General features: G+C 31.4%; 1 protein-coding gene across 2 annotated transcripts in view; it reads right to left on the bottom strand.

The window, feature by feature from the left end:
- NCAM2 (neural cell adhesion molecule 2) overlaps positions 1-24552 on the bottom strand; it is a 416076-nt gene that overhangs the window by 7792 nt on the left and 383732 nt on the right. Inside the window, exon 16 of one of the 2 annotated variants that reach the window (XM_084801510.1) lies at positions 4381-4585. In XM_084801510.1, the coding sequence (XP_084657636.1) occupies positions 4381-4585 (205 nt within the window). Of the gene's footprint in view, positions 1-4380; positions 4586-18253; positions 23509-24552 lie in introns of those variants that run through there. The other variant, XM_084801511.1, reaches the window with a different exon arrangement.

The following is a 24552-nucleotide window of genomic DNA, read 5'->3' on the forward strand; positions in this document are numbered from 1 at the left end:
TTAATCCCACTGTCATTGATATGCTACATAAGGTTTCAATTGAAATTAGGTTCTGTCATTTACATTTTGTTTTCAAAATCAGACAGGATAATTTATTTTGAAAAATTGAAACTTTTATTAAATAAATAATTTAAATGTGCATGCTGTGTTTTGCATGGTGTGTGTCTGTATACATATTTGTGTGTATGCATGTGTATATGTTTGTGTGTGTGTGCATGTGTATGTGTGTGTGTCTGTAAAGGAATTATAAGTTGGGTTAAATTGAAATGTAAGAGACACACCAAACCAACTAAACAAAGCAAAGTTGAAGACTACCAAAGTAAAGTAAGGCTTTTGTGAGGAACAAAAACTTGTGTATGCTTTGATGACTAACAAATGCAATATTGTTGTACTGGATGGAAAAAATAACATGAAAAGGTGACACAATAGAAAACGCAAGTAAAGATCCATTCCTATATGGCCATCTGAGAAATGATCAAAAGACATTACTATTGGTAAGCAAAATGTGTCAGTTTCAATCGCCAATGCTCCTGTGTAAACCTACTTTATACATGACAATACTTATTTACCCTTCTTAGTAAGATTCAAGCATGTCCCCTTTGGCCTTCCTAGTTACTTAGCTTCTTTGGGTCTGTGGTTGCTGTACTTTATTACTAATATTCATTTGTAAGTGAGTACATACCATGTTTATCTTTCTGACATCAGAGGTAGATTGAAGGAGGGGACTGGGTTGAAAATAAGGAGGGATTGGACCAGAAGAGATGAGGTGGGAGCAGATGGAGGAAGATTGTACTGGGACAGACAACTGGATCATGGGGTCACAGGGGGCATCTTTGGGATGAAATAGAAATTTAGGGCAATGGAAACTCCCAAGAATATATGAGGGTAACCATAGCTAAGATTCCTAACAATGAGGGATAAAAAACCTGGCTGACGTGGTCATCTCTTCTAACCAGGAGGGATTTCCAATGGAGGCATTAGGACACCAACACACACTTCATCCTATCTTAAAGATGTGCAGGGATAAAGATAGAGCAGAATTTGAGGAAAGGGCCAACTACTGACTAACCCAGCTTGAGATCCATGCCATTGAGAGGTAGTCCACCCCTGATGCTATTAATGATATACTTTCAGACAAGAGCCAGGCATAAATATCATCACTGAAACCTCATCCAGCCACGGATGGAAACTGATGCTGACACACACAGCCAAACTTTAACTGGAGCTTGGGAATTGCTGTGGAAAATGAGGAGACAGGATTGAGAGAACTAAAAGGGTCAAGAACACCACAAGAAAACCTACAAAGTCAACTAACCTAGGGCCATAGGGACTCATAGAAACTGAACTTACTATTAGAGATCACGAATGGGAGAGACTGAGGCCCTCCACATATATGTCACAGTTGTGCAGTTGGGTCTTCATGTGTACTGGTGAAAATAAAATAAATAATGTAATTTAAAACAAGTCAAACTACTGAGAAGAATTTGGATCCCAACATCAAGTGTTTGTTAAGTGTAAGTAAAAAACAAACATATGGCAGTTTTGTGGGTATTATAGAAAGCAACCATAAACCCACCCCACGGAAGAGAGCCAACCGGTGACACTATTAAGGACACTCTGCTATGCTTACAGACAGCAGCTTAGCATGGCTATACTTTGAGAGGCTCCACCCAGCAGCTGATCAAACCAAATTCTGAGACTCACAGGCAAACACTGGGTGGAGCTCATAGAGCATGGTGGAATATGGGGGAAGAACAGAAGGACTTGGAGGGGATAAGAACTCCACTAGAAGACCCACAGAACAAACTAACCTGGGCCAAATGGGGCACGCAGAGACTGAAGCATCAACCAAGGACCATACATGGATTGAAGCTAGGCCCCCTACATATATGTGCTCGGTGGTAGCTCGGCCTTTATGTGGGTCCCCAACTAAGGAGATCAAGGTGGGGGCTTGTCTCTGACTTGAACACTACTGCAGGCTTTTTGATCACTTCCCCAGGATGGGCCTCCATGCCAGGACACCATGAAAGAGGATGAGCTCAGTCCGAAGGTGACTTGAGCTGAGTTGGGGATATAAGAAGGGGTGCTCCACTTATCTGAGGGGCAGAGAGGGGGATAAAGGAAAGAGAGAGAGAGATAGGAGATAAGAGAGAGGGCTATGAATGGAATATAAAGTGAATGACAAAAGCAATAAATTTAAAAAAAAGAAAAAGAAAAATGAGAGCTAACTTAATGACTTTTTGTAAATCAAGATTTACATTAAAGAATAAAATAGGGAAATTATAACATTGTAGTACATTAAATTTAAATGTGTGTGTTTCTGAATGGCAACATTTGTCATTGAAAACATTCCAGATAATTATCAGAATAGGTAGAAAATAATATATAATACACATATCTTAGAATATAAACATCAAAAATGCTCTTGCCTGCGGTATTTTTGAACTGATACAATAACAGGAACATTTTTTCAAGGTCATATCTCTTCATTTGTACATGTAAATACAGAAACCTTGAATTGTGGTTTCACAAAGTAAATCAAATACTAACAAAGTATAAGCTAAAACCTTAAAGATAAAAGCAACTACCAGTAATTTCCATTTGTTATTGAATGGAGATTTAAGAGTATATATATATATACACATTACAAAATATAGACAAATTACATAAATATTAGATGGAATGAATAAACTAAAAAGTGTTCAAAGTAGATACATATATTTGTATAAAACACAAAATAGGAAAAATCAGTATGTATTATTAGAAATTAAAGTAGAACATACATTTCAAGGTTAAATAAGTAAAATAAAGGAAACAAAAATAATGAAACTATTAAATTGATGTGAAACTTGAGCAGAGTGCTTGTTATGTGAACATTCACTAAGCTGTATGATATGCACTGTAGTTATGTATTTGTGAACTCTTTAACATTTATTATAAATAAATAAATAATATTACATTATATAATATATATTTGTGTGTATGTGTTTGTATGTACCTATGTGTTTTAGGGTTTCTTCTATTTCTGTGACAAAACACTTATCAAAAGCATATTAGTTAGGAAATATTTTATTTGACTTAAATATCTTGATCACACTCCAATAATGATCGAACAGAAAATAGTAATTCAAGCAGGGCAGGAACCTGGGGTCAGGAACTACTTGCTCATTGATCATGTTTTTTTATTATTATTATTATAATCCAAGTTATTCCTGGCTTTTCACAATCCATAGTGATGGTCCCTTCCAGAACCATTCCCATCTAGAAAAAAGTTGTATACAAATGCCTACAATACAGTCTTTTTGTGCATTTTCCCAATGAAGATTCCTTGTTTGTTTTCCGGTGACTCCAACTTGTATGAAGTTGACTGAAACTTAACTAGCAGAATACGTATATCATGCTAATATACATTTTAACAGGCAGTAAAATTTAAATAATATTTGACTTTTTAAGATGACAATCAACAAAGACTAAATTTTAAATAATAAAGTTAAAGAGACTAAGAATAATACTTCTAGGTAAACAAATTATGTTATTATATTATGTATATGACCCTTGCATGGCTACACATGTGCATAAGAAAAAGAATAGATGCTATTCCACAATAAAAAGAGTAAACAATTGCCTTCATCATGCCCAGGAAGAGGTGTGATGAGAGGAGATATACAAGTATGAAACTAGCAGAGAACTAACTTAATGAAATTTATTTAAAATATCTAGGAATGACCACAACCCAAAGAAACCATTATTCAAGCAAACAGCTGTGAAGCATTATGAGTGATAGAGCCAGATACAAAACATACATGCAGAAGCAATCCCCCCACATAAGCTTTTAAATCAGGAAAAAATATATATCCCTGGTTTGAAATAAACTTGGTAGCAGTAGACTTGGTATGGGACATTAGTGTAGCACTGACTCTATAGGAGCATAAATTAACTTTGGGTACATGATATAATAGACTTGTTCCTTGAAAATAATTTGTCAAAGAGATACTCATATTTGATGGTAAAACATCAGATCAATATTCTCTCTCTGTGTCTCTCTCTCTCTGTGTCTCTCTGTGTCTCTCTCTTTCTCTGTCTCTCTCTCTCTCTCTCTCTCTCTCTCTCTCTCTCTCTCTCTCTCTCTCTCTTCCTCTCTCTCTCTCATACACACACACACACACACACACACACACACACACACACACACACATATATATATATATATATATACTCATATGTATATGCAAACATGTAGGTATATTGCACAGAATTAATGTCAAACACAAGGTGTTTTACTTAAACATCAGATGTGGCTTAGAAGAAAGCCCCAAGCAACGCATGCAAGTTGAACTTGGGTTGCACTAAATGTAAGTGGTGCTGGTGTCTAATACTTACAGGTATGCTGCTTTCCCTTCTTCTAGCTCTTTGCTTTTTCCACTGGAGCCACTTTTCTTCCCACACATTCTCCTGGTGATGCACATTAGTAACCCACATTGTCGAATGAAGAAGCAGCTGACATCTGTTACCACAAGGATTAGCAAAAGTGCAGCGACTCCGAGGCCAATGATGGCTCCTAGCCCAAGGCCATTAAAAAGTGTGTCTTAAACAAAAGAACAACAGCAAAAGAGGACTCCATAAAATCTCCACATTGCATAATATTAAAAACTATTTCAAAATAATTTTTCATAAACCACACACTCAAATATTAATTAGGAAAACATGCAGTAATGAGTGGCAACCTTTCGTTCCTTGAATATTGGGATCTATTGTCTAGTTACCAAACAGTATTTTAAGAAGTAACATGTTAAAAAGATTTTAATTATTTTTAGAAAGAGGATAAGTAACTTATTTTCAATACATTTCTCAATTTGCTGTAGGGAAGAAAATAAATAGTATCATATCATTAGCAATACTTTACCAGAAACTCAGTCATTGTTAATCACACTGTTAAAAAGAAACTAAATTATTTTCACTAGGGTGGTAATGCAAGTGTTCAGTGCAATACTACTTGGCCCTCAGCTTAAAACATTGATCAGATGGCTCCAAGCACGTTGCTTTCATAGAGGCAGAATTTTAAATACCTTCTACGAAAATTTTTGAAATCATCACTTCAGAAAAGTTGGTTGCTTGTGTTTTTGCAAGTTATATTTTAACAAAATAAAGGCATTATACAGGTGTGATTTTTTAAGATTCTTTATTAGTTGCTATCTTAATAAAGTAAAGTTCTGGGATGGACCAGCTTTTTTTTCTCCTCACAGGTTTGCGGGTAGTGCCACATGCCATGTGTACTCTGTGAAGAGGTGATTGGAGGAGAGAATATGGGAACAGAAGGGTAGAAATAGTGAGAGGCATCTCATAATGCAAACAGGTGAAGGACCCTATATTTGTAGTTGAATATGCCAAGACTATCCAACAATAGCAGTGTTTCAGAAAGAAAATGAAAACCGTAGAAAGTTATTCAATTTTATTATCTGGAGGATAAGGGGGTTATACCTACATCACACACACTTCTAATTATGCATATTAATATAGTTGAGGAATTTTATAAGACATGAAATTGTACAACTCTTTGAAGATAAAACATATTTATTACAAAGATAAAAGTTGAATGATCTTTCTTATTATGAAAAAAGGAAAACTATAGATTTTCTGTAGTGTATCATAGATTATTCATGAAACTGAAACTTTATATTTAAAATCCTTGTAATCTCTTTGGATCGCGATAAATGATCCAAACACCAAATTACCAAAATGATGAGTATAAAAAGTACAAATATATAAGACTTCATACCTCATTTAAACTCTGCCCACAGCTAAACAAAATGCGGCAATAAATTCTACAGATCAGTGTTATTGTGTCTGCTGAATGACAAAAACTCACATATGCCTGTGCTAATTCTCAATTACTGCTTTGTATTGCTATGTGCGGCATCAGTAGACAAAAAAAAAAAAAAAAAAAAAAAAATCCTTGTTCCAAACACTATTGTATTACATATTTATTAGCTTCTATCTCATTTTTCCAAGCCTATGATGCATGCTTACTTAAATGAAGACACTATGCTAACAACTACCAGAAACCAGCAGTAAGTCATTTGGGAGAGTTTCATGAATATGAGAATATACCTTACAATTCTCTAGTGAAGATTCAGCAACAATTAGCGTTTATTGTCATTGTAGTCATGTTATGCTTTAAATTAATAATAAAAATGCATCATTAGTGGTTAAACCTGAAAGCAATATACAAATTATCTCTTCTCATGACAAACTAAAGGCAAAATGAAATATCTTATTAAATAATGATTATTCTTTTGAAAGCAAATTTTACAAACTGACTGAAGATTCTTGATTAACTTTTTCAATAATAAATGTTGTGGATGTTTGTGGATTTATGTAAGTATATTGAACTCCATTTCTATCTTTAGGACAATTGATATTTTTAAGACATTTAAAAATAAGGATAACTGATGTCAAATAGCTTCATTACCTATAGAAACAAATATAGCACTTTAAATAGCACACTACTTATGTGATATTGAAATTATTTTTACATAAATGTAAAATAGATTTTGCTATCAGGGTAATAAGATTAATATGGAATAAGTTTATACTATAAATATTTAGTTTTGATATTTTATAATTTAAATAATGGCTAAATAATGCATTTAAATGCTTATATTTTTATATAAGACGGAGCAATAATAACTGTAAGGACTAAATCTTCATTTGTTTCTCTGCTACCAATTTCTTTGACACAACAGTTTTATTTATTTATATTTTGTATTTTCAGTGTAGACACAAACATACATACTCATTTCTATGACTATATGGGGATGTGTAAAATAATAACATGAATTCAAGGCAATTTCCTTTATAAGTTAATGATGTTTAAATTGTTTACCAAACTGGAATGGAACACAAATAATCAAGTAAAGTCAAGTATTTTCGTTTTAAATAAAATTTATAGTGATAACTTATAATTGCATAAAACATTCATCACATGGAAACATATTCTTTAGATATGCATTACCCCAAGAAAAAACTGAGCTCCAAACAAAATCACTAATCCTAACTACAAAAAAAAAATTAGAAATTTTGGAATAAAGACCCTTTAACTCATGATTTTATCCGAAGAATTCCAAAAGCCAACATTATATTGGATTTTACCACAGAAAATTAGGAATTAACTAGACCATACATGGTAGTATATATAATATTCTTAAAGAAAATATTCATTATACATTATTCTATAACACTAGTTGAAAAACAACAATTTAATAGCTAGTTAGGCCCACTAGTAGAATGTGAATTACATAGCATGGTTCTGTCATAAGCTTTGTTATTTTTTTTTACTGATTTTAACATTAATTTTACAAAAATAAAATTTTGTTAGAAATGATTAGGATCCAAAAGTTTAAGCATAAGACTTTAATTGCTTTCTTGTCCTACGGTTTATTATGCAAATTAAGCATGAGAATCAATGGACGGTTTCTGTGTTCTATTTCTCAACTATATCAAGCCAGCTCTAAGAAAGTTAGAAATTCAAAAACCAAACTAATATCCTCCCTAAGTCATTCCATAATTGTTTGTACTTCAATCAAACTGAAGGTCAGAACAAAGAAAAAAGGAATTCAGTTCATTTTGTTTTATACATGTCATATATTTATATTATACATGACATCCATACACTGAAACAGTATATAATCTTGACATGAAGTTTATTATACTTGACAGTATGCATACAAGTTAAAAATAGAACATTGCTCTAATAGATTCAAAGTAGCTTTACTTTTTGACTCATTATTTTAGTACTTTGTTAAACTACATTTTCTCGGTGTACATCCATTTTGTTGTAAGCTCATTAAAAATTCTTTTAGAACATGGCAAGCTTTGTAAATGACATGAAGAACAAATTCTAAGTTTTAATTTAGACACTCATTAATATTTTCTTCAAAGAATTTGTTCCGTTCTGTAAGTAGGTTAAAAGTACAGAAAATAGAGAAGATATACAAAACCTTGTTGGTATTTATTGTGCTATTTTATACCCAATACTCTTAGTTCTCACATTAGAGATAGGTCCTTAAGCTCCTGGGGATATGCTTTTTACTAATCAAGCTAGAACAACACACTATTAAATATCAAACAAAAATCTCTGTATTACTATATATTAGCGCAAATATTAACATGATGTGCATATGTCCTGTATTTCAATGAACATTGTTCATTAAGGAATAGAGGATATCTTAGCTTTCTTTATCATGTCTAACACAAATAAATTTAGTAGCAATTCTGAAGGAAGAATTTAAATTAATTGAAGACTTTATAACATTCTGTTAAAAATATAACCAAAACCATCAAATGTTTGAGAGTACACCATGTAACAAAAGAAAATTGAAACATAGATAAAAATGTAATAAAGGATACACAAATGATTTTAACGATTGGAAACAGTTTAGAAACTATATATCATAAAGATATATAAATTTATCCTTTTAAAGAATTGTTTGCGCCGGCATGGTGGTGCACATCTTTAATCCTAGTACTTGGGAGGCAGAGGCAGGCAGATCACTGTGTGTTCGAGGCCAGTATGCTCTTCAACCTGAGTCCAGGACAGCCAAGGCTACACAGAGAAACCCTGTCTCAGAAAAAAAAAAACAAACGAGAATTGTTTGTATAATTGAAAGGTTCATTTATGTCAAATATAAACAGGTTGAGAATATCTCGTTTCAAGATCTCAGTGATATGATGTAGTAAAGAAATAGAGTCTGACAAAAATCCCACATCAGGCTCCTCCTGAAGACTATTTCATCGCCCTGGACCCCACCCCATGCTTGTAAGCCAGGCAGAGTGGTAGATATGAAGAATCCTAACCTCAGGGCAGCAATAAAGAAAATGATTTAAAATTGTAGAAAATGAAGATTGCCCGCTACACGCTACAATCTCCAGGGAATTAGCAGGGGGAGGTTGTATAATAGACATGACACTGGATGAGGAACACCTGGGTTTCTATCTGTAGATTTAAAAGAAAACAGAATACAAAACTTTACTAAGAAGAAGGAAAGGTCCAGAGTCTGTACTATTTGGAGAGCTCTCTGCTTCCAGTAAGAGGGAATGAAAACAACAAAGCCAGCAAACAACAGAAAAGATAGGCTCAGGAAGTCTGTACTGCACTTTCAGTAAGAAAGTTTTAGGACTATCAGAAACTGGGTTGAACAGGGTAGGCTTCTTGGAGGATACAGGAGTGATGCTAGCTAGATGTCCAGATAGTGTAATAGGAAGATAATTGTCAATGTCTTAATTTAAACAAGATTTTATTTATTATTAATGAACTTTGTGAAGTAAATGTAGTGACTGAAAACAAACATATGAGCATATCTAGAGGTGTTTTATACCCCATTCCAGAATAATTTATCTACATATTGACTAATATTCATGTCCCAAATACAGTGTTTTTGCAGAAAGAAAAAGTAGGGGAATTTTTGATTTCAATGAATTTTAAAAATCACAGACTTTATATAAGTCACCAATACTACACATCTTAGAGCAATTTGAGTCTTTACATTTCTCTAAATGCTACTTTTTCACCACACAGGGATCCTTCAGCACTCAGCTAGCTATGCCCTGCCCTGAGTGGACAGATCTATCCTTTATTGGTTCATATACATCTGAAACAGACATCTAAACATCTGCAGTTTTGCTGTCCAATTGATGCTTCATAAGTGCAGTGGATAGAAAACTGGAAATCTCTGCAATGTCACCATAAGGGCATATTGAAAGATTTTTATGTTACTCATTTTAAATGTAAATTAAACAGGAATGTCAAGAACAGGGTGCCTAGATAGGTATGTATCTTCCTCTAGACCACTTTAGATTACTTCCTGAACACATTAGGTTTTAAAAAAGTGACTTCAGTATACTACAGATCTTTATTTCATAATTTCATGCTTAGTTTTATTAAAACTGATACTTTTTAAGCAGAATTCTGTCTGTGTCAGAAATGAGGATTTTTTTTCCCCCCACTGGCTGGTTTACCACATTTGAAGCCATCTACATAAAGAGGATCTTTGATGCTCATCATCTTCTTGAGGTATACTGGGTATTGCCAGGAGTTAACCTGTCTCATTGTCAATGAATCTTTAAGATATTAAAATATTCTTAAATGTCATATTCTGTAGGTCTCTGAGGCTTTGAAGATGTTATCTAACTATTTTACCTTATCTATCTGAAGGATCATATCTATCTGTTATACCTAGGATGAGTATTCTTGTGATTGAAAGTAGGCTAGTAGTTGAAATGACCATGATTTGATCAAACAAAATTGCCTTATATTAGTTAATTATCCTAATCAGCCTGTAACAGCACTTTCCAGGTATTTCCAGGAAGTAAGCTTTGTATTATAATTGAGTTGTATGGTTATAATTTTTCATATTAGAATATATATATATACATATATACATTTATATTGTGTGTAGCAAATAGTCTTAAATTTGAATGCTATATCAACGTATCAAAGTTAATCTTATTTTGTATCAATATAAAAAATTCTACACCAACAAATTTTAAAAAACCTTTTTTTTCATTAGTAACAAAGCCTTAGGTGGAAGAGTAAATTTAATAATCTACTTTTTATCTTATCATCCCTATATATTTCTATATCCTCTCTTTTTTTTATCAGTTCCTATCTCCATATCTATGAAAGAAAGATAAAAGCAGAGAGACATGCCTGAGTCCAACCTCAATACAGGCAGAGTTGATGGCCGAACTCTGCCAAGATAGGGTGAGCAAGCCCTCAACAGTTCCAGTCTCACAAATATGTCTGTCAGATATATTGGGCCAGAAGGCTGAAGATGACGCTCCTACATTATAGAGAGTTTTGGGTGACTGTTCAGGAAACAAACTGTCTCTGTCATTTTTTTCTTTCTATTTTTTTATTCTGATTTTGGAAGCTGCTAACCTGCACTTCCAGTTCACTCAATCAAGTAATTAAGTTTCATTCCTTCTTAAGTCTCTGATGGGGTTGATGACAAGACAGCTTAGTCTTACAATTAACCTTTGCTCTTAGAGGTTAAGATGTTTTTAGCCCTAGACAGAGTTTTTTGAATTGATAGAGATTAGATATGATAGATAATGATTCTCATTTGAAATTTTAGACTCACCAAGATAAGAAAGATCTTTTCTACAAGGTTGCCAAATGCAACATTCCAAACACCATGACTGTAACATTAATACAATCCCTGATTGTTCCTTGGTTCTTCTTGCTTATGTAATTTTTCTACTTAAATGTAATATTAAAAATGTATATGCCAAAAAACTGATACATTTATATTTTTTATTATTTTGTTTGATATCTTAGATAAATTCAAATAATGAATAATAAAGAAATTGAAATTATCTAGTGCTACCAAAAAAGATAAAACAACTTCAGTCCCACCAAAAGACTGTACTTGTTTTAAATTGTACTTAGCTATTTTTAAGTTTCTCATGTCTTATTTTATTTTATATGCATAGGCTCTGTACCAGCATATATTTCTGTATCCCACACGCATGTCTCCTATGCAGTGAATCAGAAGATGGTATCAAATTTCCTGGAATTGTAGCTTTATAGATGGTTATGATACATTGTGTGGGTACAGAGAATTGAACTAAGGTGCTTGGGAATAACAGCTAGAGCTCTTAAACACTGACAATTTTTCCATGCCCTTGTTTAATATTTTAATATTTTCTATATTGTTTCATGTACAACTATTCTGTTCATGATATTCTTTTGAAAAAAATATTCGAGCTTCATTACAAAATATTCATTAGAAAGTATAAGTATACTTCAATTAAAATTCATCTACTAATGCTGTTCTTAATGCTAATTGGATGAAATTATATGTGTACAACATGCGGTACCATAGGTAATCATAATAATACCTGTTCTATCTGTGAAAATTTTATGGTTACTAGAAAAAAAGTTGACAAAGAGCTTTTCTTATTGGGCCATATTCTGAAGGAGGACCCTGGAATTAAATTTAAACCTAGTCTTAAAATTAAAATTAACATATAAATAAATACTCAAATAAATAGCTTTGCATGGTTCACACATCATTAATCTCAGCACTCAGGAGACAGAGGCAGGTGGATTAATGAGTTTGAAGCCATCCTGGTCAACAGAATGAGTTCCAGGACAGCCAGAGCTCCACAGAGAAAGTGTATTTGAAAAATCAAATTAAATGAATAAATTAATTCATTAATTTTTACCACAAGTAAGTGCATAATATATGGTATTATACCAGCTTACTCAAGCTTTATGGCCATCCTTTGAATCATGTTTTATATTTTCTCAGTTTTAAAATTTTCATGTACTATTTCTGATGGTGTTTCTATATAATTATACATAATTAAAATATGTATATTTAGTTGATAAACAAATATATACTTTCCTTTTATAAAGTCACCTAGCTGTTGTTCAATAAAGTTCAAACAGCCACATATTATTTTAAGTATTAAGTTTTTCTTTAAGAAATCATATGTGAAATTCATGAGTAAATGGTTAATATTCTTTAAGTGTGAATAAACATAGGGATTGTTATTTACTTATATTTCATCCACTACACCAACTTTTTACCACATTTTACTATTTAATTGTCATCACAAGAATCTGTTACACAGACAAGTAAGTGTATGAACATCGAAACATGCCTTTCAAATCACTTTGTACTAAAAGAGACCTTTAAATGTTAAAGACTTTTTTACAGGCAGCTATGATGAATTTTCTCTAAAGTAATTTCTGAATTTGAGAGAAAATGTAGCTAATAGAAGCTATTTGGAATGAGAACTTGGTGGTATCTGTAAAAGGCATTTTATTTAAACAAAATTTACTAAAGTGCTCTTTACTTTTCTCTATATCACTAGCACTTTATTATCATATATATATACACATATATATATGAAAAGTAGAATTTAAACAACATAGTTATTTTATATTGTAAAAGCCAGTTCTTTTAGGCATAAAGTATTCTTAATTCATCATTATGGTATCAAACAATTCTGGGAGAGAGTTTTGAGGATAGACTAAGAGTAAGGCAAAAAAAGAAAAAAGAATTACTCTTCTACTGTCTTCTGACTAAATACTGTGTTTGGTTGATTTACCGTGCCTAAAATAATACGTGGGAGAGCCATGTATGTTTATATCCAATAGCACAGTGAACATGACAGATGGCTGGGGAAATTGGGGAGATGCCTCAGTAGATGGAGCACTGACTTAAATGAGTGAAGATACACAGAATCCACACGAAAGCTGTGCATGTCTAATAGCAGTTTAAGTCACAGGATTCAGAAGACACTGACAGGCTGTATCTTGGAGTCTGGCTAGCTAAAGTAGTTAAATCATTTAGTTCTGGGATCGGCTAGAGATCCTGATTCAAAATTTAAATTGGAGATCAATTGAAGAAGATACAGAATCCTAAGGATTTCCCACACACACATGCACACACGTGCATATTTTCTTACCCATGATTACATTCCAACACACATACACACATGCAAACATAACACACACACACACACACACACACACACACACACACACACACACACACACTAAAAAGGGATGACAAAAAAGATAACATTCAGAGTGGGTTTCAAAATGATATGCAACTCCCTGCCTGAAGTAAGTGGGAACAAGAGCAAGACTCAGAGGCAGCACAGCACATATGGTCTTACGGAATAATGTTTGTCTAAATAAGCATGTGAATGTGTTTCTGTTAACATAGCTTTAGTACACTGGAAAAACACTGAAATGATTTCTATGCTTGTCAATAACTGTTTGTTGTGAACTTATATTCGGAATGATAGTCTACTAAAAGAATTTATTTTGACTGGAGTATTTCATCATGTCTGTCTTTTTTATTAAGTTATTAAAATACTTATTCAACTTACCTTAAGGCTTGATATTTATCTATTTTACCATAATATTATGTAAAACACAGTTAACTTAGGAGGCCACAGTGCTATTTGTCTGTTATCTCTGAATTTTGGAGGCTGAGGTAGAACTATTGATCTTGCTTTAAATTCAGTCTGACCTACCTAGTTATACCCTATCTCAAAAAGTACTACCCTTTCCACAAATGTTAAAATTATATCTATAACAACCAGACATATATTTCTACTCCCACTTCTTCTCTCACCCCACCACCCCACTCTACCCCAGATCCACTCCTCAGTTTTTCTTCAGAAAAGAGAGAAACTTCTTGGAAATTTTAATGGAAACCCATTAAATCCTTAGCATAATTATTTTAAAATAATGAACGACAAAACGAACAAATTATGGTCATTTAAACAAAAAAATGAAAGCATGAATCATAAAATAGTTAATAGGATTAATTTGGTGGTGAATATATCAAGCTGCTGGATATTTTATGTTTATCTGAAGGAATTGCAGTACCAAAGATTGATTCTGATTCCTACACTGATTTAATAATTTTGTTGAATATGTGATCAATTGTAAGAAGCATCATTTTTTTATTTGTAACTGTGCATGCAGGGTTTTTGTAAAAAGCATCTTTTAAAATTGGTAAAAATGCTGCACAAGAGACTATTGTATTCTCCTAATCTTCTATATAGATTGGTATTCTGAATTTGATTTTTACAAGTTCCCTTCTATGTATTATTTAAACTTGCTAATACATATGTGGGTTGCTTGATAACCTTGTCTTTTTTTTTTTCATTAGAAAATAAAGGCTATTACTGATACAAGAAAAAATAAATATTTTATATCTAAAGCTTGGGATATGATTCAAAGCTTGTGTTCTTAGACAGAACCCCAGTTAGACATACAACACTCACAAAGCTGATCATCATCTGTAACTTACGTTCTTAGCTACCTAATGCCCTTTTCTGGTCGCTTCAGGCACAAAGAACACACACATATACACACACACACATGCACACGCACACACACACAAAAAGGGACACATGCACACATATATGTAGAACATCATACACATAACCTAAAATGTAACAAATATAAATCTCTAGAACTGTACAAATTAATGGAAACTAGTTACATAACTAATTTACATATCAGTACCTCTATTGGCTAACTTAATTTTGTGTTATTTAATAGGCATTTTATATGGCCAAAATAAAAACATAAAAAACAATGGTCCATAAGGAGATATGATTTGAAGATAAAGCATACTGGATTTTTTTTGTAGAAACTACAAATTGCTTCAACTCTCATAATGCATTAAGACTACATATTTTAAATGTCTCAGGGTACCTTTAAAGTTAAAATGTAATGCATCTTACAATATCCTTAATAAGCTATAGAAGTATACATTTTCCATTTACTTAAAAATTTAAGAACTATACAACTGTTTTCTATGTATATCTTGATAAGAAAATACCAAGATACAGCTCAAAAGTTGATTGGATAAATGAACTGAAGCATATCAGAAAATGAAATACTATTATTTCATATGAATTTTTTCATGAAACAAATGAAAAGCGTTTTAAAATTCTCCATCTGTAATTAAATTTATCCAAGAATGCTGCATTTTCTATGACTCAATGTAGATTGCATTTTAGCATGACAAATCTATGCAGACAGTGAATAGTGAGTGGTTTTTTTCTGAAGGAGTAGAGTCGAAAAGAAGGCAAAACATGGGTTTCCGGCAGTGACCCTTTTCTCTGGTAATAAAACATAAGGTGGAAACCACACATATTTCAATAAACACACATTTTTGAATAGCAGGAATGAGCTTTAATGTAAGCTACGGACTGTGTGGTGGAGTGGGCGTCAGTGTCACAGAGGTGGCAGGCAGTCTGGTCACATACACTGGGAGAAGGATTTGTTTGGAGTGAGGAAAGGACAATGACAACATGTGCACTTTCCTTTCCATTTTGATGCAAGGCTAGAAAAGTCTCCTAAAGCATTGTCCTCAAAGGAGAAAACTGCAGCCGCAGTTTAATATATGCGTGGGAAAGGGACTACACCTCAGCTGCAGATTGGTAGGAACAGAAAATCCACTGGCACATCCTTGACACTAGAGGTCATAGTGAGTGAAGAGAGACCAACGTGAATGAGTTGGTTATTTTGGCCTTCCTACTTTTAAAGGATAGACGTTCTCATTACATCATACTGCATTCTCCTATATACAGTGTTTTTTCCTTCATCAAGTAAATGTTCTTAAATAATAACAATATGTACAGGCTAGAAAATGAAAATCCCAGAACCGTGATAGTTTTCTATTTAAGATTTTATACATGTACAATTCACCTTTGGTGAACATAATAGAAAAACTAATCTTAATTTACAGCTTATGGTTTCTTTAATATAGAAATGACAATTTTATAGAAATTAATTTATCCACATTTAATGGCCTTCTATTAGAATAGTTTTATGAACATTATAGATATCACAGTAGTATTAAAGAAATGGCTAGAGATGAAAGGAAATATAAAAAATCATGTCTTTAGGAGCTAGTAATTTTCCTGTCTTAAAGTGAAAGAACAAATATTAAATTGGAACTATCTATATTCATTTGAGTAGACATTAAAACATATTTTCATATAAAACAAAAGTCACCTATTTATGTACCATGTAACTAAATTATTTTATGGAATTTTCAGGATATTTGCAAAAGAACAAGAATCTTACTAAATTCAGCTTTTGACACAAATAATAGAAGAAAAACAACTGAAAGCAAGTGTGCTAGGCAAGTGCATGCATTTACGGCTGTATGTTTTTGCCTGGCTAATCAAGAAACAAATCTAACAACTTAAGTCACAGGAATATGACCATATTAGTGATAGGCCAGATCCCCATTATGAAAACTGTAGAAATCAAAGCAAAGTGGAAAAAATGGACACCTAAAGTTACTTTAAAGTATGGATAATTAATTAATTGGACTTTAAAACTGTTCCTTTTGTTGACATCATAAAATGATAGACTTTGATGAACATTTGATTAGAAAATTGTATATTTTCTCAAATGTTTCTAGATTGTTCAAATTGTGTAAAAGAACACTCATGAAAGCATGATGGCATAATACAAAGTCACTACAACAGTGAACAACAGTTCACAGTGGTTGTCAGATAACTAATTTCCATTGCATATCATACTTTTGTTTTAAAGGAGCTTCAGAAATAATGAATATATAAATAAAAGATAAATAAGTGTTTATATTTAGATATAAATGTGTTATACTTTTATTTTTAATCACTCAGGGAAATAGAAAATGTAAAAATGTGTGTTAAACTTCTTTAACTTTTATTCAATCAGGGGAAATAGAAAATGCAAAATTTCAATGATATTCAAACGTAAAGCATGCGAAATATATGGAAAAAAAAGTGGTAGATGTATTACGTTAAAACTTTCACAGTGCGATGTCCATGGGTCAAAAATGATAATATGACATATATTAACATGAATAATGAAAAAGAACATGTTCTTTTTAATTCTATCTTGCATATTCTGTATATAAAAATGAAACAATTTATAGTCATCTCTATATAGAAATGCATTTATCAATACAAAACCAAACTAACTTTTTGTGGCAAGAAATAACAATTTAACCAGACATGGTTAAATTTATGGTATTCAATAGATGAATTTATAAATATATAACATGATAATTACTCTTCTCTTTGGATGCTGGATATCCTCCTGTATAATATAAGAGAAATGCCCTGTATCACACATGGCTAGTATGATGATTAAGTTGAATGTGTTACTTGATCCATTCTCCATGGTTTCTGAGAGTTTCTATTAGCAAAAAAGAAAATTTTCTAGACTTTATTGTTACTATTGTACTTATTCATAAAAGAAACATCTTTATTTTTACTTTATACTTTACAGATGAGCAGAGGATGTTTTTTAAATTTTTTGATTATATTCTATGGTATTTCTTTAGTGTCATAAATTATTACATTGAAAAAAGGGGAAATAATTGAGAAAATTTACATTGGATATAATATACATATTTGCTTTTTTTGTATGTGCTTTAATGAACGTTTACTGACAGAAATTACTAAGATTGGATTAAATGCAATTTGGTCTCTGCTTTTGTGGTTTATGAAAAATATCTTCTGATTACTCAGACCCTGAGGAGTGACTAAATTTCATTAGTACCTTATAATAATAACAAATGTAACATAAGAACTCTATTTAATACAAACAAAACTGATTTCCTAAATGATTTTATAACTTGTTTAATGATTGTACATTAGTTATTTCAACATTAAAACCATTCACTAAAAACCTTTGTCACCAGTTCTTGACTTCAAAAAATTTGTTGAGAAGTTGGATTTGACCAAGTTAAAAATGAAAACACACAGAAGGACAAAAAGACTGTAACGGTAATAAAGAAAACACATATAACAAAGATTTTCCTCAGTTTTCTTTATTACAACAATGGAGAAGACACAGAGATACATAAAATAAAATGACATTTAATACACTATGGAACACATGCACAAGATTACACATTGTACTAGATAATCTATGGTGGGTGTTAAATAAGAGATGATATCAAAGACAATACATTTATAACACGTACATATTTTCAATAAAATAATCTGTGATGAAAACAAATACCATTCAAATGATCAAAGTAGTCAATTTTAAACATAAAAATTACACAAAATGTCAATGTAAAAGTATGAAATATTCATTAATGAGTCAGAATTGTAAATGTTTTTTAAAGCAGTAGTTTTTTTTTTTTTTAGCTGATTTCTCTTAAAAGAGCAAGAAGGTCATATTGCCCATTTACTACACACATAAAATTAAATAGAATCAAGTATAATGTTTAAATGATGCTATATTTTAAAATTTTGCAACTTTCAAAATGTAACCTTATGCTGTCATTCCTACAGCAAATTGATAAAACTCAATTCATACTTAGTATTCACCATTGAGAAACTGTTGGATACTTGTATAATACACCCAGTGTTAGTTCATGCGTCAAATGAAATCTAGGTATTTGAGGATAAATACTCGACTGTACTTGACAACAGACTAAATAAATATCAACCTACAGAAGATGTCATCATAGATCGAGTGCCTCCAGAACACGTACAACACACTTTAATTAAACGCATGCATTTTTCTACCCCTTCAATGTTGTTGTGTTCTATTCCACGAAGCGCTGATCGGTTGACTTTATAAAATAATCCACTTTTCATACATACCATTTCCTAACAAAGATTTTAGGGTAAGAAGTTAGTAACGGTGAGATGGGGAAGATCCGATATATGATTGTTAATTTAATCCAGTACATAGTCTTAGATAAGGTAACAAATTTGTTATGTAAAATGAGGCATGTCAGGAAAGCCACTATTGTCTAATTGTGGTACATATACCTTAATTTAAAATTAAATGTATCTTTTTTTAATCTGTGAAAATACAAAATAAAATTTTAAAATATTGACTAGAGGAAAAATCTGTCTTAGTCCTGAATAGGAAGAATACATAATGAAAAATTAGAAATATTATTTGTAATTAGTTAGGTAGTGAACTTTATATTAGTAAAATCTTCTGTAAGTGTAATTAATTGTATTTTAGTTATGACTTAATTTATATGGGCATTGTGTTGACATCTAAATTTATTTAACAATCCTGTACAATTGCATGACAGGAAAATGTGAACAAGTTTTAAATGTATTGATTCAATAATTTGTTATATATTTTTCTGTAACTACAAGGGGAGCAAATTAATTTTTATGTCTGAATAACAGAAAACAAAATACAGGATATATACTCATTCCTTCAGAGAAAAGATAATAAATGAAAGAAAGGGTAAAAAGTTTTAAAAGAAGGTGGTATAGTTATAAAGAATAGTTTCTTTTCTTTCTTTCTCTCTTTCTTTTTTATTTTGAGAAAGAGAGGTGGGAAAGAGGTTATCTAATTTGGACTTAATGAAATTGTTAAAACTCACAGCATCATGCATCAAAAGAATCAATCATCATAAAATGCTTAAAATGGCAAGTTATGTATGCCATTTACTTCTGTGTATGCTCAAGTATTTATTCAGGTGACATTATATAAAAATATGCATAATAGTTACTGGTATCAATCACTTATCTGGAATTCTATATTCCTAATACAACAACAACATAAACAATTTTAACTACTTGTATTTTTAAAACAATCTTCAAATTTTCTTAAAGGATTTATTTTATCAGGAATATGTCTCATGTTTTCTTTGAAAAGAGATGCTCTCAGATATAGTGCTGAACATTTTTGCTGAAAATAAGATTAAGACATTGTTTTTTGTGTTGGTATAATGTAATCCATATTGAATTGTCAAAGTCCTTGGTAATTAGTTAGAGATTATCACATAGTATTTAAATTTTTATATATCTAAAAGTGTCCATCCTGATTTAGTTTTATATGACTAAACTTTCATGTACAATATGCCTTGTTGAATTAAAAGAATAATCAGATTAATATAGAGAGGATTCACTCAATGTTCCCATATGTCAATTTAAGTATAAATTTAAGCATAAGTATAAATCTAATAATTCATGAGCAGTGCACAACAGTATTTGAATTAATGAATGGCAGTTATCATGTTAACTTCACTTATGCAACTTGTATAGTCATATACATCCTTCTAAATAATTAACCTAAAACATAAAGGTGAATGTTTTAAAAACCAATTATTAGAAAATAAAATTTGTGAGCACAGTTGTTATATATAAGTGGAACTAAAACAACTTATACTGATGTAAAAACACATTGGAATTATTAATATAAAGTTTAATTTTACTAAAATATACCTAATCTCACTCTTAAGTGTTTAGATAATTACGAAAATGGAAAGTAAAAGAAAATAGGATAAGAATTTACAATTAGAAATTTGTTCTTGCTGGTTAGTAATATACATAGATGCACCCTCACAGGTTTTGTAGGAGGCTAAGGATAGATTTCATAAAATTATGCTCAATTATATGAATCCATGGTGTTATAAAGTGGAGAATTTGCAATGGCAACTGTTCTGAGATGTCTTATTTTAAGGAAGAAGCTTCTGCCACCTCTCAGGCATATATTTCAGGTTATAGAGGGCCCTAAAATAATTATAAAACTTTCGGGAAGGATGTGCACTTAAAGTAGGTGCCAAGCTCATTACGCTAGAACTGGGAAGAGAATATGAACACATTCTGAAGTGAATGAAAATATACCCTGATATTGCGCACACGCACAGCCCCCCCACACACAGACAAAACATGAGAATGCATACATAAGCAAATCCATTTAGCTCCATTACTGTGATACTTATCATGTTTAAGAACTACAGAAATATTTTACCGAGAGTCATGATACACATCTTGTTAGAGCAAAGTTCTCTAATTTCCATTAATAGCTAATAGTACATTTATCTAAATAAGCACATTACTGCACCTTCAATAATTGAACAGCTGGTAGAAAATAAAAAGCATATGATTTTAAAACTTCTTTATAATTAAACACATTGCAATAATCCCTGTCTGATGCTAAGTAAAAAAAAAAAGGTAAACTAGCAAGGTTTATATTTTTTATATAGCAACAAGCTTGACAATAAAAGATGTAAATCAGCAACAAGAACCTTGCCTATTCCTTAATATATCATTGAGTGTACAATTTATATGGTCCTTAGGTACAATGCAAAAACTCTATTGTTTAGTATTTTGTGCACAGAATATTTTGCATTTTCCATAAATTTTAATGGATCATTTGCATTTCTGAGGTTGAGCACTTTTGTTTGAGACTTAAAATGGTGTTATGGGATATGAGCTTCAAAATTAATCACATATAATTGACTAAGCACATTTTTTATATTTTGTGATTTCAAGTCATATTAAAAGTGAGTTACTTGAACTTTCTTCAATCTCAATATTTTCTATTCACCAGCAATGAACATATCATCTCCTAAGTGATACATCAAGAAATCCAATACAAAGGCAGAAATAGATATCTCGTTAAGGAAGCAGGGTTCATGGTATATTACAAAAACCTTAAAAATGCATCTCCTCGGATAGTAGTTAGATTTCCATAATGCATTAATTAGAATTTTTGTTGTGTTTTAGAAAAAAGGGAAACAATCTTTGAGTTAGTCATTTTGCAGTTTAATTTTCAAACCACTAAACAAAAACAATAGTTTAAAGGAAGGAAAGATGTTCTAAATTGTAAATTAAAGAAGAACTGATTGCTAATGCATATGTAATCTCTTTGGACCTCACATAATAACTAATATGTTTGGAGTATCCTCAAAGTAAGAACAGACTGCTTTAGAGAAGATAAATACTTGAATTTACTTGTTGAATTTCAAAATCTGGACTTTAGTTTTTAGATTTATCAAGTAGAGACTGTATGTTTATCTATACAAGTTGTATATGTTTGTGTGTGTTTCCTAATTCGCCTAAGCGGTGAGCATTGCTTTTTAGGATGTCGTTGAGTTCTAACAGTATATTATTCTCATTTCTGAATAACTGAAACTGGGAGAAAAGATACCATTTTCATGCGTTTCTTCCATTTGAGCTTCTTTTGAAAATCTGAATGCAACACCTTATTGTTCTCATCTCCTTTTTATCTCTTTTAAGGAAAAGTCTAAAATATTAATTTCTCATTCTGATTCTTGCAAAGACAGTAGTATCCGGAATTCAGGAAATTGCAATAAATAAATGCATAGGATGTTAGATCTATAACATCTGGTTTCTAACCAGAATAACATGTGAACTGAGATTAAATTTATTTATTCTGAACAATCAATGGTAGAGAGGACTTCTCACTTAAGAAAATATTAGTTGTATTTTTAAATTTTAAAGACGAAACTTGATTCATTTATTTTCCTTCAGAAATTCTTTATCTGAAATTACTGAAGGCAGAAAAATGGTATATATATGTGTGTGTGTGTGTGCGTGTGTGTGTGTGTGTGTGTGTGTGTGTGTGTGTGATATAATAGGGTATCAAGTTTTTGTCCTATAGAAACTATAATCTTTGAAAGGTTCATAAAACCAGAAATTTTCATTTAACAATTTAAAGACTAGTAGAAGTGATTCACAATTTCATAAAACAATTTACATGTTTTATGCCTAAGGATGGATGTTGAATTATCCATTTAAATTAATATTATGAAGACAGGGCCAGCTATGGGAAATGCTTAAGTACAAAGTACACGGTACCGTATATATAACAAAGTCTACTTTGCAGAATAAAGTCTTTGGAGTAGAACAAATTGTTACTGATAAAGTAATTGGAAGAAAAAAAGTCCTCATTGAATTTCCTTCTGTGCTTCTTTGTTTCAAATTACCAAGATAAAACTAGATAATGTGTTGAAAAGATGGGAAGGCTAATTGTGCAAACATAAATTGGACTGCAAAAGCTTGATAAATTTTGGTTAGCCTGTTACTAGTCTTTCATCTCTGTTCAAGGAATACTGTAAAACATATTAACACAAAACAAGCAAGACAAACTCATGGTTGTAATGAGAGAAAACCCAACAGCATTCAGCTGCCATGACTGGCTTCCATTTTCACCTTTATTCGTTTCACAGCAATTATCTGTATGATAAAATGTTTTGAACATAGAGAACAATAACATAAATAAAATAATAAAATTGTAAGGATGAAAATAAATAAAAGAGAGAAAACAACAGTAGGAAAGAAAAAGGGAGAAAAAATTAATAAAATATTTACACATAGCCATTAGCATTTCCCTAGAAAAAGTTACTCTGACACAAAACAGCAATTAAAACATTATATCAAATACAGTTGAAAATAACTGCTTTTTAGAAGATTTTATATGAGGATCAATATCAATATGGTTTATATCAGGTTACTCAGACATTTTTATCAATTTCTAGATGTTAAAAATTGCATTTATATCTTGAACATAAAAACTGATGTCAGTGGTAATCCCACTGCAAATTATAACACTCCTAGTATCAATTTACACATAAGCCTGTTATATTTCACAGCATTCTCTTCAATAATTTATTACAATTCATATTTAATAGAAATCATTACAATTTGAAAAATATAAAACACTATAAAATGCAAATGAATGTCTTAAGGGGGACAGAAAAAATAATAAATCTACATTCTGCTGTTATACTTTCTACATAGTTCTGAATCTCTTCACAAAAGATTTTGAAATTAAGGATATAATAATAATTTATAATAGTATTTTTCAGTATGTGCTAAAATTAATTGTGCTGGATGTGTGGCATCTCCCTAAGATTTTCAGAGAGCTAAAGTCAAGTTCTACACAGTTAATTTGAACATGTATTCATGATTTTTCATAATTTATTTATGTTATAAAAAGTAAAATGAATCACTAAAAGGAATTAAAGTGAATTCTATTCTTCTGCTGTCATTTGTTGACCTATGATTTTGTTTATTTGAATTCTAGTGGAAATCACATAAATAATGTTACTTGATAATCCATGAGAAATATAAATATTAAAATCCATAAATATAGCAATTTACTAAATATACAAGCTATATTTTTTCTTATAAGTGACTGAGTTCTCTTCAAATTATCCAAACTGAAGCATATGTATGTACATTGCATGTCTTCTTGTGGTAGAGCCCCTGTAATATTTT

Source organism: Acomys minous (genome assembly GCF_964271855.1).
Source record: "Acomys minous genome assembly, chromosome: 11".
Classification (NCBI taxonomy): Eukaryota; Metazoa; Chordata; class Mammalia; order Rodentia; family Muridae; genus Acomys; species Acomys minous.